Below are 14005 nucleotides of genomic sequence, written 5' to 3' on the forward strand. Positions count from 1 at the left end.
GACCGTGGAAACAGCCAGTCTTGGCTTCTTATAATCATCTCAGGTCCCAGGGACACAGAGACAGGTAGATTCCTAAAGCTCTTTGATCAGCCAGTCTAGATAAATTGATGAGCCTCAGGTTCAGTGAGGGATCCTGAATAAAAAAAACGGTGAAGAGTGATAAAGACAGATACACACACTACATACACATCCTATATAGACACAACTTTTTTTTTTTTTGAAATTAGAATTCAGTGGTTTTGAGTTGATCCCACAGACCACAGAGTTCTGCAACCACACCACAGCTGACTATAGAATATGTTAGCTGTCACCCCCCCCCCCCAAAGTTTCATCCAGCTCTGGTCCTAGGGAATTTCCAGTTTCCTGTGTATTTGCCTATTTCTAACATTGTCTGTAGATACTTATATAATGCATGGTCTGTAATTGCTTCTTTCTCTGTGAGCATGGCATTTTCAGGGATCTCTACATTGTAGCATGTACCAACTTCATTCTTTGTATGAATTAATGTATTCATTGTTTAAATATACTGGGTTTTTTGTTTTGTTTTGTTTTGTTTTTCTAAATCCACTCATCTTAGGCAGTGGTTCTCAACCTTCCTAATGCTGTAACCCTTTAATACAGTTTCTCTTGTTGTGGTGACCCCCAACCATAAAATTATTTTAGTTGCTACGTCATAATAATTTTGGTATTGTTATGAATTATAATGTAATTTTGCTATTGTTAAGACTTATAATGTAAATATTTGATATGTGACCTCTGCGAAAGGGTCATTCAGTATTCCCCAAGGGGTCATGACCCACAGGTTGAGAACCATTGTTCTTAGGCATTTGGGTTTCCACCTTTTAGCTATAATGAATAATGCTCTTGGGAACATTTGTTTACAGGTTAATGTGTGGACATGTTTTTTATTTTTCTTGGCTATATACCTAGGAATAGAATGCATTAAAGTGTAATTCTTAATTGCTTTAAGCAGCTATGAAATTGTTTTCCAAAGTTGCTGCACCATTTTATATACTCACAGGCATCATGGGAGTGTTCAAGCTTCTCTATAGTCTCACGAGTGTTATTAGTTTGAGACAGATCTCAATAGCCCAGACTCACCTCTCTAGGTAGCTGAACTCCTACTCCTCCTGTCTGGAATTATAGCCATGTGTCCCCATGCCAAGTTTACATAGTGTTGGAAATGGAACTATGGCTTTATGCACGCTAGGCAAGCAGTCTGCCAGCTGAGCTACATCCCCAGCCTTTTCAACCATGTTTACTACCTAACACTTGGTCTAGCCATCCTAGTGAGTAAAAAGTGCTATTCTTAGGTAAAAGTCTATTCAGACTCCTGGATCATTTAAAAATTGTGTTCTTTTCAGTTATTCGGGTTTTGTGTTGCTTTTAGATGTTTTTTTTATTTGCATTGCTGAGGATTGAATTTAGGACCTTGTTCATGCTAAGCTAGCACTCTACTAACTAAGCTATATCCCCAGTCCTATAATTCTTGGTATATTTGAGACACATATCTCTTATATGATAGGATTTGCAAATACTTTTCCCATTTTGTGGGTTTTTCCACTTTATTTTTTCCAGATAGGGTATCACTATATAGCTCTGGCTGTCCTGGAATTCACCATGTAGACTAGGCTGGCCTCAGAGAGATCCATCTGCCTCTTTCTCCCAAGTGCCTGGATTAAAGGCATGTACCACCATGCCCGGCTATTTTTTTCACCTTCTTAATATGTCTTTTACTTGACAAAAGGATTTGTTAATGTTTATTGTTGTTTTAAATTATTTAAATGTTATTTTTAAATGTGTGTGTGTGTGTGTGTGTGTGTGCGCGCGCGCATGCATATGCACATGTGAGTGCAGGTGTCTGTGGAAGCCAGAAGAGAGCATCAGATTTCCTGGAGCTAGAACTACAGGTGGTTGTAAACTACCTAAATGTGAATACTAGGAACACACTCGGGTCCTCTGAAAAACCAATTAACCCTTAACACTCGAGTCATCTCTCTAGCCCCTCACAAATGGTTTTTGTTTGTTGGTTTGCTTGCTTACTTGTCTGTTTTGCCATGCTGGAATTGAGCAAACCTACAACTTTGTACATATAGACAAGTATTTTACCACTGAGTGACATCCTCAGCTGTTTTATTTTGAGGCATGATCTTACAGTGTAGGTCAGGCTGGCCTGGAATTTGCTTGGCTGCCCCTAAATGGCCTAGAACTGAAAACCTTCCTGCTCCAGCCACCTGATTACTTGGATTACAGGCATGCACTGTCACGGCCAGCCAAAAGTCTAATTTTGATAAAATCCACTGTCTCTGTTTCTCCTTTTATTGTTTATGCTTAGGGTGTTATTGTCTAAAAATGCACTAAACTAAGGTCATGTAGGACCTCAAGTTGATTTATATCACTCTGTCTTCTAGACTTCTTTCTCCACATTCTCCATTGGCTTGAGAGAGCCCTTCATCTTGAACTTCATTCTTGGTGATGAAGTCCATTCCCTTTGGGAGATACTGAGAGTTCACTGCTCTAAGTGGGGGGGCTCTCCCACAGCAGAATTCGAGCCAAGGCTTGAAGGATGAAGACAGAGAAGCACTTCTCTCTGTGCTACTCCTTAACTTTTAGAGAGAGATGAAGGACATAAACTGGCTGATCCTCTCTCTTAGCTTCTTTCTCAGCCTGGGCCTTTCCCTTATGAACAAGCCAAGGATATATGGCCCTTAGATTCTTATCGTGCTGTGCCCTAAGCAAGCCTTGGCTGTTGTATGGCAACTACCCTATTATCTCTGCATCTAGAACTGAGCCTCAGTAACAGGTAGCAGAGGCAGAAAGAGAAATGTAATTATTGCTGTCACTGGTCAAAGTATTTTCTTTATTAAGCATTTCTTCATCTACTGTTTGTCCTTTAGAACATTTCCAGAGACTTCAAATGGTAGGTTTTGTTTTTAAGTTTTCATCACTTTCATTAGAGCTTGGAATCCACAGAGCCCTCAGGCTTCTGTGCTAGAAGTCTGTCAGCTTTAAGTAAAATTTTAGGCTTTCTGTTTGTTACTCTGTGTGTGTGTGTGTGTGTGTGTGTGTGTGTGTGTGTGTTAGGGAGGGTTGTGTAGGCATGAACAATACATGCTGGCACATATATTCCATGTGCTTTGGAGGCTACAAGATAACTGCAGGATGTCATTCCTTAGTCACCATGAACCCCTTCCTGCTGCCTGCCTTCTTTCCTTTCTTTTTGCTTTTGTCAGTCTCCTAACTGGCCTGGAACCCACCAAGTAGTCTTAAGTGAGATGGCTAGCAAGCTCCAGGGACCAGCTTGTCTGCACTTCCCTATGCTAGGAGTACAAACACATGCCACCACATCCCCTTTCTTAGATAGTGTCTTAGGATTGAACTCAGGTCCTCATGCGAGCCATCTCCCCAGCCACTGCTTACTTGTTTGTGTGTGTGTGTGTGTGTGTGTGTGTGTGTGTGTTTTGTTGTGTTTGAGATTGGCTCTCACTGTGTAGCCTAGGCTGGCCTTCAAGTCTCAGTGTCCTTGCCTCTACTTCCAAGTGCTGGGATTACAAGCACTTGCCTACTACACCCACCTATGAAGGCTTTTTAACTTTAATTCCAAAAATCATATCAAATAATACCAAGATGAAACTATAATTAGTTTGCTATTAAAGATGGGAAGGTATAAAGTTAAACACATAGTAAATTACAATTAGCCACTGGGCAGTGGTGGCGCACGCCTTTAATCCCAGCACTCAGGAGGCAGAGGCAAGTGGATCTCTGAGTTCCAGGCCAGCCTGGTTTATAAACAAAAGAAGTACCAGGACAGCCAGGTACACAGAGAAATCCTGTCTTGATGGTCTGGAGGGGTGGGGGTGCCGCATGCACATCTCTTACCTGGACTGCAAGGGTGACTCAGTAAGAATCTAGCAACATTCTTGAAATAAAATACTGGAAGGGAAAGTGTACACAATGTAACAGTAATCTCTTTTAAAAGTACAGTTATTCTTTTGTTTATTTGTGTATGGTGGCATGCATGTGTACTAATTCTACACACATGTGGAAATCTGAGGACAACTTTCTTGGGAGTTAGGTTTTCTCCCTCTATCCTGTTCATCCCAGAGATAGAACTCAAGTCCCTAGACTTGGCAGGCTGTACCTTCACTCACTGAAGCCATCTTACCAGCCCTGTGGTAACATTCTTAGAGAAGCCAAATGATTATAGCAAAGTGATCTTAAAGTTAGTAGAACATGGTAAGGGGTAAGAAGATGGGATTTTAAAAAAAAATGGCATGATTAACAGTGGCCAAAATACTGGACAAAGGACAGTTGTGAGTTCAGGAACTTGCTAAGCAGACTAAAACTTACTGCAAAGCCAATACAATTTAATATTTAAAAAGCTGACGTTGGCCGGCGGCAGTGGTGGTGCACGCCTTTAATCCCAGCACTCCGGAGGCAGAGCCAGGCGGATCTCTGTGAGTTCGAGCTAGCCTGGTCTACAAATCGAGTTTCAGGAAAGGCGCAAAGCTACACAGAGAAACCCTGTCTCGGAAAAAAAAAAAAAGCTGATGTTGGCCAGTGGTAAAAACTAGACAGAGTCTGACAAGAGCCCTGTGTGTCTCAGAACTCAGCATTTGCTTAACTCAATGTTATTTACATGCAAGTAGGACCAGAGGGGTCTGATGAATTTCTCTGAGTTTCAGAAAGCCAATCTGGTGTTATTCTAACCTCTCTCTGGATCTGGGAAAGAACCTTATAGTTGAATAACGAATAATTTGTCAAGGATAAGTAAAGGTGGAATAAAAACCTAAGGTTGGCTTATGTCTAGCCGCCAAATGACTAAGAAGAAAACTTGTTCTCTAGAGCCCTTATGGAGGTATGAGGGTATGTCTGTGTGTGTGTGAGATTGTGTGCTGAGATCAAGTCCAGGGTCTTACACATTCTATGCCATTGCTTCACCAAATTACATCCTTAGCTCTGGATTTTAAATTTATATTAAAGAAAAAAAAAGGATTTCTGGGCCATGGTTGTACGTACCTTTAATCCCAGCACTCGGAGGTAAAGGCAGGTGGATCTCTGAGTTCGAGATCAGCCTGGTCTACAGAGCAAGTTCCAGAACAGCCAGGGCTACACAGAGAAACAAAAAAACAAACCAAAAAAAGCCAAAACAAACAAACAAAAGTAGGATTATAGACCTGTATTTCAGTTTAGTAGGAAAATACTAATGTATTTTATAAACTTGTGGAAAAGAAAGCTGCACCCCTGCTTTGTACCATGTACTGAATTCTAGAGATTTTAAATGTGAAAAATAAAAAATCAGGAGATCAGAGAGAAAATCAGATCATGTGTTTACTTGGACTGTTCAAATAAATCTTCCCGAGCAGGCCAAGCAATCTAGAAGCTAAGGGGAGTTGACCTTATAGAAACTCTGGACGGTTATTTCAGTGTGCACATCAGAGCACTCAGGGTTGCTGGTACCAAGGTACCAGAAGAGGGAACATTCTTTTTATCTGACAGCAAAAATTTAACAACCAATGCTGAGAAGAGGCAGGTAAAAGGGGTCTGTGTAGCCTGATCTTTCTGCCTCTGCTTCTGCAGTAGCTGGTACACATGCATTCAGGCTGTTTTCTTCCTGAGTGCTGTACAGTGGGTTGTTTTAAGGCTACTGCAGTTAAGTGTGAGTCACTATTGGACTAGAGGCTGGAGGAGGCACTAGATAATCAATCAGGCACTATCACTTGGGATTTTTTTTTTGGGGGGGGGTTGGTTTTGGTTTTTTTCAAGACAGGGTTTCTCTGTGTTGTTTTGGTGCCTGTCCTGGATCTCACTCTGTAGACCAGGCTGGCCTCGAACTCACAGAGATCCACCTGGCTCTGCCTCCTGAAGGCATGTGCCACCACCACCCAGCCCTTGGGATACTTATTTGGTTAGAATTAAAAGCACCAACCTGAAAGTATATAAGTTGTACAGTACTTTTTAAGTATTTCTCATGTTTGGTCATTATGAACAAAACCTGGAAACAGCTGTGTTTCAGCTTCTAGACATAGAGGGGGGCAGGACAGGACAATGTATTGGCTAGTGAGAATTATTGTGGAACTACAGTAGTATTCTGATTGTATGACCTTAACCTGTTACTCAGTCTGTTAATAGATAAAATGTATAAAAAAAAAAAAAAAAAAAAAAAAACCTCAGAACACAGATGAGATGGCTAGTAGGTAAAGGCACTTGTTGCCAAGCCTGGCAGCCTGCATTTAAGCCCTGGTACTTACATGATGGAAAGAGAAAACCAACTCCCCTTCATTCTTTCTTTTGTTTAATAATTTAAATTTAAAAATTTAATGTTTGGGGCTGGAGAAATGGCTCAGAGGTTAAGAGCACTGACTGTTCTTCTAGAGGTCCTGAGGTCCTGAGTTCAATTCCCAGCAACCACATGGTGGCTCACAACCATCTGTAATGAGATCTGGTGCCCTCTTCTGGCCTGCAGACATATGTGCAGGCAGAATACTGTATACATAATAAATAAATAAATCTTTAAAAAAAAAAAAAAAAAAAAAATTTAATGTTTGTACTCCTACCTCTGAAGAAATGACCCAGCATGTTGATGTAAAGTCTTCCAGATACAGTGACTCAGATGTGATAGTGCAAATCTGCAATTCCAGCACTCAGGAGCCAATTTATAAACCAGGCATATTCAATTGTTCCTATAATCCCAACACTTGGGAGGTTGAGGCAGAAGAATTGCCACAAGTTTGAGAGACCAGCATGGACTACATAGTGAGCTCAGATGAGCTTGGCCTACAAAATGCCTCAAACAAAAAATAATCCCAAAGCAACCAAACAAGCCCCCCAAAACATGCTAAACTGCCACAAAAAGACCTTGTCTCAACAAAACAAAAGGTCCAGACTTCACACTGTGCCAGCAGGGCCTGATAGGAGGAGATGCAGGGTATTCTTTTAGATTGAATGGTTTGCCTACTTCTCCACTAAAGAACATAAATGCTTTCCAGTTCTCCTACAACTAGTAAATATACATATTTCTAGTTTTTTGTTTGTTTGTTTGTTTTTGAGACAGGGTTTCTCTGTGTAGCTTTGCAGCCTTTCCTGGAACTCACTCTGTAGCCCCAGGCTGGCCTCAAACTCACAGAGATCCGCCTGGTTTTGCCTCCCAAGTGCTGAGATTAAAGGCGTGTGCCACCGCCGCCCAGCTCATATTTCTAGTTCTTAAACTCAAGGATAGGAATTACTCAGGCAAATTTGTGCTTCTGGTGTATTCTCTCAAACAGCTTTCCAAAGTCTGTAACTAGCTGATACATCAGTAGAGAAGTGTCTCTCTTCAACCTTACCGTTATATGTTTCTTTATGTCCAGATCCTACAAGTTAAAAGGATGCACTTTTTTTTTTTTGGGGGGGGGGGGTTCGAGACAGGGCTTCACTGTGTAACAATCTTGGCTGTCCTGGAACTCAATTTGTAGACCAGGCTATCCTCAAACTCACTGAGATCCACCTGCCTCTGCCTCCTAAATGCTGGGATTAAAGGCGGGCACCACCACTGTCCAGTGATGCACAACATTTAAATAAAGTTTCATCTGTATTCCAGTTTTGTTTTAGTATTTTTGAGGCAGTCTTATGTAGCCCAAGGTGAACTGACCTGTAGGTCAGCCTGGCCTTGAACTGGCAGTGGTTCTCCTCGATGCCTCCTGAGTGTTGGGCTTATAGGTGTGCTTATAGACTCTAAACAACCTCCTTGGGCGTGGTGGTGCATGCCTTTTTAGTCCCAGCACTCAAGAGGCAGAAGAAGGTAGATCTCTGAATTTGAGGCCAGCCTGGTCTACAGAGCAAGTTCTGGGATGGCCAGGGCTACACAGAGAAACTCTGTCTCAAAATAACAAACAAAAAACAACAAAAAATAAATAAAACCACAGACAAAAAACCAACCTCCTTGTGTGCTAGGGCAATTTGCTCTTTGCAGGGGGTGTGTGTATTTTAAGTCAAAGGACAACTTTTGGGAGTTGGTTCTCCTTTACCCCTTTATGGTTTTTACATTTTACTTTTAATAGGTTTTATTACACCTGTTTGTGTGTGTGTGTGTGCATGTGTGTGTGCGTATCTGGGAATTGAACCTGAAGCTGCAGGAATACTAAGTAAGCAGTCTATCACTGACTATTACCTCCAGCTCCCCCCCCCCTTTTTTTTTAATTATTTTTTTGTTTTGTCTGCATATATGTATGCTCACCATGCAAGTGCCTGGTTGCCTGTGGTGGCCAGAAGGGGGTATCAGATCCCCTGGAACTGGAGTTAGAGATAGTTGTTACCCACGGTATGGGTGCTGGAAATCGAACCTGAGTCTTTGAAAGAGTAGCAAGTGCTTTTACCACGGAGCCATCTCTCCAGCCTCCAGCCATCTTTTTGTTTTCTGAGACATAGTCTAAGTTGCCCAGGTAGCCTTTGAACTCTGAAGTCCAGGTAGGCCTTGCATTTGGCTTTGGGTAGCTGGAGTTACAGCTTGTACTATAGTTTCTTTGTAAGCAAATCAGATTTCACATACAGTAAATGTGGTGTGGATAAATGGAGCATTTCAGCAAGATCGGACATTCCTAGTTACTTCCATGCTTGTAGAGTGACTGGACATTAGGTATAGTTATTGGTGAAATCTGAGCCTCAGCTGGGTTTGCTGGACTCCCAGAGCAGCCTCACCAGCCCTGTTTGCCCTACCCATAGCTCATGATGGAGCAGTCCAAGAAGTCCTCTCTCATGGTGGCCCGCAGTATTCTCAACAACAAGCTCATTAGCAAGAAGCTGGAGCGCTATCTAAAGGTGAGACAAAAAGGCCAAGGCGCTGTCCTAGCCCTTGATCTCTTCGTGGGCATGGTCCCAGTACTGCCCCGTCAATCCTTCCTCCTTTTAAGGTCTCCATCAATTTCTACAGGGTGAGAATCCTTTCACCGACAGCCCGGAGGAGGAGAAGGAGCAAGACGAGGTGGAGGGTGGCGCTCTGGATGAGGGAGCACCAGGCGAAGCTTCAGGGCTCGCAGAGGGCGTGCCGGCACAGCCCCCGGTTCCCCTGGAGCCCGCCCCGGAGACTGCAACACCGCCACCTCCACCGCCTCCAGAGGAGGAGGAGGGCGCAGTACCCCTGCTGGGCGGGGCGCTGCAGTGCCAGATCCGAGGGATCCCGGGTCTCGACGTGGAAGACGACGAGGAGGGCGGTGGGGGTGCTCCATAACCCGTTCCGAGAGCGGGCAGGGCTCGCGTGGCCGAGGCTGGAAGCCCAGCTTAATAAAGTGCTTTCCTACCCCAGGTCTTTATTTGTGTTGTTCCTGACTAGTGAGGGCGGGGCTCTGCAAAGTGTCCGGAGACTAAGTGCGCTTGCGCGCGGATGGACGCGCTAGAGCAGCTCACGCGTGCGCGAACCTGGAGGCTCTTGCGCACTAGCTTACCCTTGAAACCCAACTCCATAGCCTAGCAACCCGGAAGGCTAGGCGGGACGGCGGGGGCGGGCTCAGTTGGAGGCCAACCAATGGTAGTGCCCAGGAGGAGAGACGTACGTCCTTCGTTTTCAGTAGCAGACGGCACGTTGAACGCATGCGTTCTGAGGAAAGCTAAGAACAGGGTCTGCTGGCGGGTCGCGTCGAAGACATGGAGCAAGGCTACGGAGGTTAGTACGGGCTATTATGCACGCACGGAGGACTGCCGCGCGGTGGTACGCGGGCCTAGCCGGCGGGCGGGACGCACTTGCCGCAGCCCGGTCCTGCGGAGTGTCGGCAGGGACGCGCGCGCGCCGCGCTTATTGGGCCTCCACGCAATCGTTCCCGGGGCGCTGCGTGTGGATTGGCCGGTAGGACTCTGGGGGGCGGATGAGGCGCGGAGGCCGGTGCCGCGGCGGGTTTCTGGAGACGCCTTGGGCCGTTTTCGCCACGCAAACTTAGAGGAGCTAGTCGCGGCCCAGACGCGTTGACCCGGCGGCCTCAGTCCCGCCTTCTCTCCCGAAGACGCCACAAAATGGCGGCTCCGGGGCGGGGCTAAAGCGCGCCGGGGTCGAGGTCTGGCTGGGGTCGCTGGGGCCGCGGCAGCGGCGGCGGCGGCAGCCGGCGGGGTCTCGGGAATTCATCTACGGCAGGCCGTCGTTGAGAGCACGTCCGGCGATTGTTTTCCCGAAACCTTCCGGGCTGCGCGCGGTCAGCCCAGCGGTGCGACCCCTCGGGACAGCCTGGCTGGGTCTCTGCAGTGTGCGCGGTGTGCTGCCCTCGGGAGGTGGAGTCCTCCGAGAACCGGACACTGAGGGACAGATGCTGCGTGGTTTTGTGCAAAACCTGATGTTCTCCAGCCAGGACCACAGATTAATTGTCCTTCTCCAAGTGTCAGTTTACGGAGGGACTAGAACTCTGGACTGTAACGTTACGGTGGCCTGGAGGGACCAAGGGGACGGCGGGAACGTTGCCCTTCCTAATTTAAATTTCAGCATCTTTTTGCATCTAGACTTCATTTCTCGAGCTGTCTGCTTTTAACCTCTAGGATTCTAGAGAACCTCCTGGGAGGCCTTTACTCTGGGCCGAAATTTACCTGTAGGAGACAGTTGGAACACATGGAGTGGGGCTGGAAGTGGGCTTACGGAGTTGTTTGCGGCTTACAGCCGCTAGAGGAAGGTTCTTGAGATCCCTGGAAACTGGCCTTGGCAGAGGCCTGAGGTGTGATGAGCCCATGTGCTTGGGTATCTTCAGGGACAATCTAGCACTCTTGACCTTGCAGATCCTAGCTAGGTCTTCCATTCTTGGCTCTTCCCACCAGGTATCTGTCACAACCCTGCTTTATGTTCCTTAGATTAGAGAACTTCATGGTGACCCCCACTTTCTACCTGCCAAAAACTTTACAGCCTCACTTAAAGTACTTGCAGCCTCCCTGGTTTCTTTCTCTCAAGGACTGTTCGATGGCAGTTAGACTAGTGTCGAGCCCGGCGGCAGTGGTGGCGCACGCCTTCAAACCCAGCACTCGGGAGGCAGAGGCAGGCAGATCTCTGTGAGTTCGAGGCCTGCCTGGGCTACCAAGTGAGTCCCAGGAAAGGCGCAAAGCTACACAGAGAAACCCTGTCTCGAAAAACAAAACAAACCAAAAAAAAAAGAATAACTAATGACTAGTGTCTCAGAGGGACATGGTTTGTGCCCAGAGGTGGATCACTTACTGTTAAAAGGGCTGCTTGGTTAACAGGGTAGGGCAGGGACAGGAAGCCATAGCCTGCGGAGGTGAGAAGACAAACAGCTTCAGGACAGTTGATGAGTTCCCTAACTTTTGCTCTTGAAGTAGCAGTTGGGTTTGGCAGTACTTGCTGAGTGCCTGTTCAGTCAACCTATTGAAGGGACTTCGTTAATGGTGGGTGAGGGGTAGTCTGGATATCACTTCACTTTACCAAAGTTAGGTTGTTGACAGCTAGGGGCTGCGGAAAGCTGTATTCGAGGCTCCAGGAGCACAGATAAAGAGAATGTAATCCCCCTTCTGTTCAGACAGGTGTTGAGTGACTTGGTAGGCGAGGAACACTGGGGGTCAGGCTGAGGCTTGAAAGCCTGGGACATGGAGTAAGAAAACCCTTCGGTTTGTTTCTCAGTTAATGGGACATTTCTGGCAGCAATCTGAGCCGTTTTCCCACTTATGTGGTGGCTGGACCAGTAGGGTGGACACTATGGCTTAATGCTGCGTAGCTGGTCCTGTGTCCTCCCTGTTGTGGTTCCCTCATTTTCCCGCTTTACCTCAGCTCAGCCAGCTAAAGTGTGATGGTCCGCAGTTGCAGGGGTGGGTGAGGGCGATGCATTACGTTCCCTCGTTCTAAGTTGACAGTTTCTTAGGGCTTCTCTGTGTAGCTTTGGTGCCTGTCCTGGATCTCGCTCTGTAGACCAGGCTGGCCTCGAACTCACAGAGATCCGAACTCACAGAGATCCGCCTGCCTCTACCTCCCAGTGCTGGGATTAAAGGCGTGCGCCACCACCGCCCAGGCGACACTTACTTCTAAAAGGGGAAACATTTTCTTGGTGGTGGATAGAATCTTGACACATAATCTTTTCACAGGCTATGGAACATGGAGTGCTGGACCTGCCAACACTCAGGGTAAGTGGTCCTGCTTGGTGGGTTGACTCATAGGTCCCCCACACTGGATGCCCCTTTGTAGTAGAATCCAACATCTGCCTTCACCGGGTACAGTTGCCCACCTGACCTTCCTTCCTTTCTTTTTTTTTTTTTTTTTCTTCTTTCTAAAAAAGGAAGCTGGGCGGTGGTGGTGCACGCCTTTAATCCCAGCACTCAGGAGCCAGAGCCAGGCGGGTCTCTGTGAGTTCGAGGCCAGCCTGGGCTACAGAGTGAGATCCAGGACAGGTACCAAAACTACACAGAGAAACCCTGTCTCAGGGAAAAAAAAAAAAAAAACCTAAAAAAGGAAGAATGGTTTACTGCAAACGGGCAGAGGCTGGTTGGTAATAGAATACTGCTTGTATTGCTCCACCACCCTCCCACTACTCAGTTTTCTTTTAAAATCTGAAGGGACTCAGTAGATACTTAACATTGCAGTGGCCCCGGGTTTGGGCCCCAGTAGCACTCAATCACCCCTATTAGTCTGTGTGCACAAATTGTGCAGTTCCTTTTGTATTTGGTATGTCGTGGAGAGTTTTTTGTTTTGGTGGTACCTTTCCTGTGACCAGTTTGAGAAATAACCTATTATTTTTGTTTTGTTTTTCGAGACAAGGTTTCTCTGTGTAGTTTTGGTGCCGGTCCTGGATCTCACTCTCTAGCCCAGGCTGGCCTCGAACTCACAGAGACCCGCCTGGCTCTGCCTCCCAGTGCTGGAATTAAAGGCGTGTGCCACTGCCGCCCCGGCAATAAAACCTATTTTTAACTCAAGAACTCTGCAAAAACAGTGAGCGGATATGGCCTTGGCGTTTGTTCACCCCTGTTTTCCCAGTGCTGGGACATGACATGTCCCTAGCACCATTGGAGACAAGCCACTTTTCTTTTTTCTTTTTTTTTTTTTTCTTTTTTCTTTCTCGAGACAGGGTTTCTCTGTGTAGCTTTGCACTTTTCCTGGACCTCACTTGGTAGCCCAGGCTGGCCTTGAACTCACGGAGATCCACCTGGCTCTGCCTCCCGAGTGCTGGGATTAAAGACGTGTGCCACCACCGCCCGGCTGCCACTTTTCTTTATATCAACTTGTGTCCCAGGAGGTGATCTCTGAGGACACCCATGCCACATAATATGGTCTTGTTCAGTTGAGAGTGTGATTTTCCACTGATGCCCTGTTGGTATGATTGGCAGTCGCTATGTTTGGGCTCCTGGTGAGAACTGAGCCTATGTAGGGGAATCCCTCTAAGGTCCAGGCCAGACTGTCCTCTCAGTTGACATTGTAGTGTAGGTCAGCATCCTGGGGACTACTGTTTACTTTCTTTCCCTAGCTTTCAGGGGAGGAGTCAGGCTTGCCTGGGAGAGAAATCATTGATAATGCTTTGTGCTCATTCTGTAAAACATGAGCATGCCAAGGACCACTGCCGCCACTGTCACATCCTGTCGTCTTCTGGTGCCCTGAAGTGCAGCTGTCCTTAGAGGAGTTGTAGTTCTGACATTGAAGCTCCTCTGTGTTGTTTCTCCTAAGGTACATATGGAAGCGGTGTGGCCAGCTGGCAAGGTAAGAGGTGCTGAAGGGAAACTGAGCAGCCACCCAGAGGGGCTCAGCTACAGGTTCCCATTCCCCGTCCTGGCTGTGTACACAGCTCTGTTGATGGCTAAGAGTTGCTAGGACACTGGGTGCTGAGGAGTACTAGGGCTAGGCTGTGCTGAGGCGGAGTCTGAACCTGTTGGAGAGGGATCGTGGATGCAGTGCAAAAACAGCAGCATGCAAATGTCTTTGTCAGTACCCTGAATTGCATTCCAAGGCTCTTAGCCACCTCTGGCTTTGATAAGGGAACAAATCCTACTGTCTTTAAAGAAAGCCTGCTATCACAACCTGTGGCCACCTGTCTAGTCTTGACCGTTTGTATGTTGTGGTATGATG

General features: G+C 46.5%; 2 protein-coding genes and 1 long non-coding RNA gene across 6 annotated transcripts in view; 2 read left to right on the forward strand and 1 right to left on the reverse strand.

The window, feature by feature from the left end:
- The window catches only part of Akap8l (A-kinase anchoring protein 8 like), a 29226-nt gene extending 19947 nt beyond the window's left edge, over positions 1-9279 (forward strand). For all 4 annotated transcript variants that reach the window (XM_059251791.1, XM_059251792.1, XM_059251793.1 and 1 more), the window contains 2 exons: positions 8701-8796; positions 8909-9279. In XM_059251791.1, coding sequence (XP_059107774.1) covers positions 8701-8796; positions 8909-9205 — 393 coding nt within the window. In that variant the 3' untranslated portion in view covers positions 9206-9279. The remainder of the gene's footprint in view (positions 1-8700; positions 8797-8908) is intronic.
- On the reverse strand, positions 1-10053 carry LOC131900534 (uncharacterized). The gene is made up of 3 exons (XR_009376249.1): positions 8216-10053; positions 3880-3933; positions 1-133 (listed from the first exon to the last, which is right to left on the reverse strand). It is a non-coding gene; the product is annotated as an uncharacterized LOC131900534 (long non-coding RNA).
- Positions 9455-14005, forward strand: part of Akap8 (A-kinase anchoring protein 8) — a 20455-nt gene continuing 15904 nt past the window's right edge. The window contains exons 1-3 of the mRNA XM_059251790.1: positions 9455-9637; positions 12037-12075; positions 13607-13639. Coding sequence (XP_059107773.1) covers positions 9619-9637; positions 12037-12075; positions 13607-13639 — 91 coding nt within the window. The 5' untranslated portion in view covers positions 9455-9618. The remainder of the gene's footprint in view (positions 9638-12036; positions 12076-13606; positions 13640-14005) is intronic.

Source organism: Peromyscus eremicus, unplaced genomic scaffold (assembly GCF_949786415.1).
Source record: "Peromyscus eremicus unplaced genomic scaffold, PerEre_H2_v1 PerEre#2#chr22_unloc_1, whole genome shotgun sequence".
Taxonomy (NCBI): Eukaryota; Metazoa; Chordata; class Mammalia; order Rodentia; family Cricetidae; genus Peromyscus; species Peromyscus eremicus.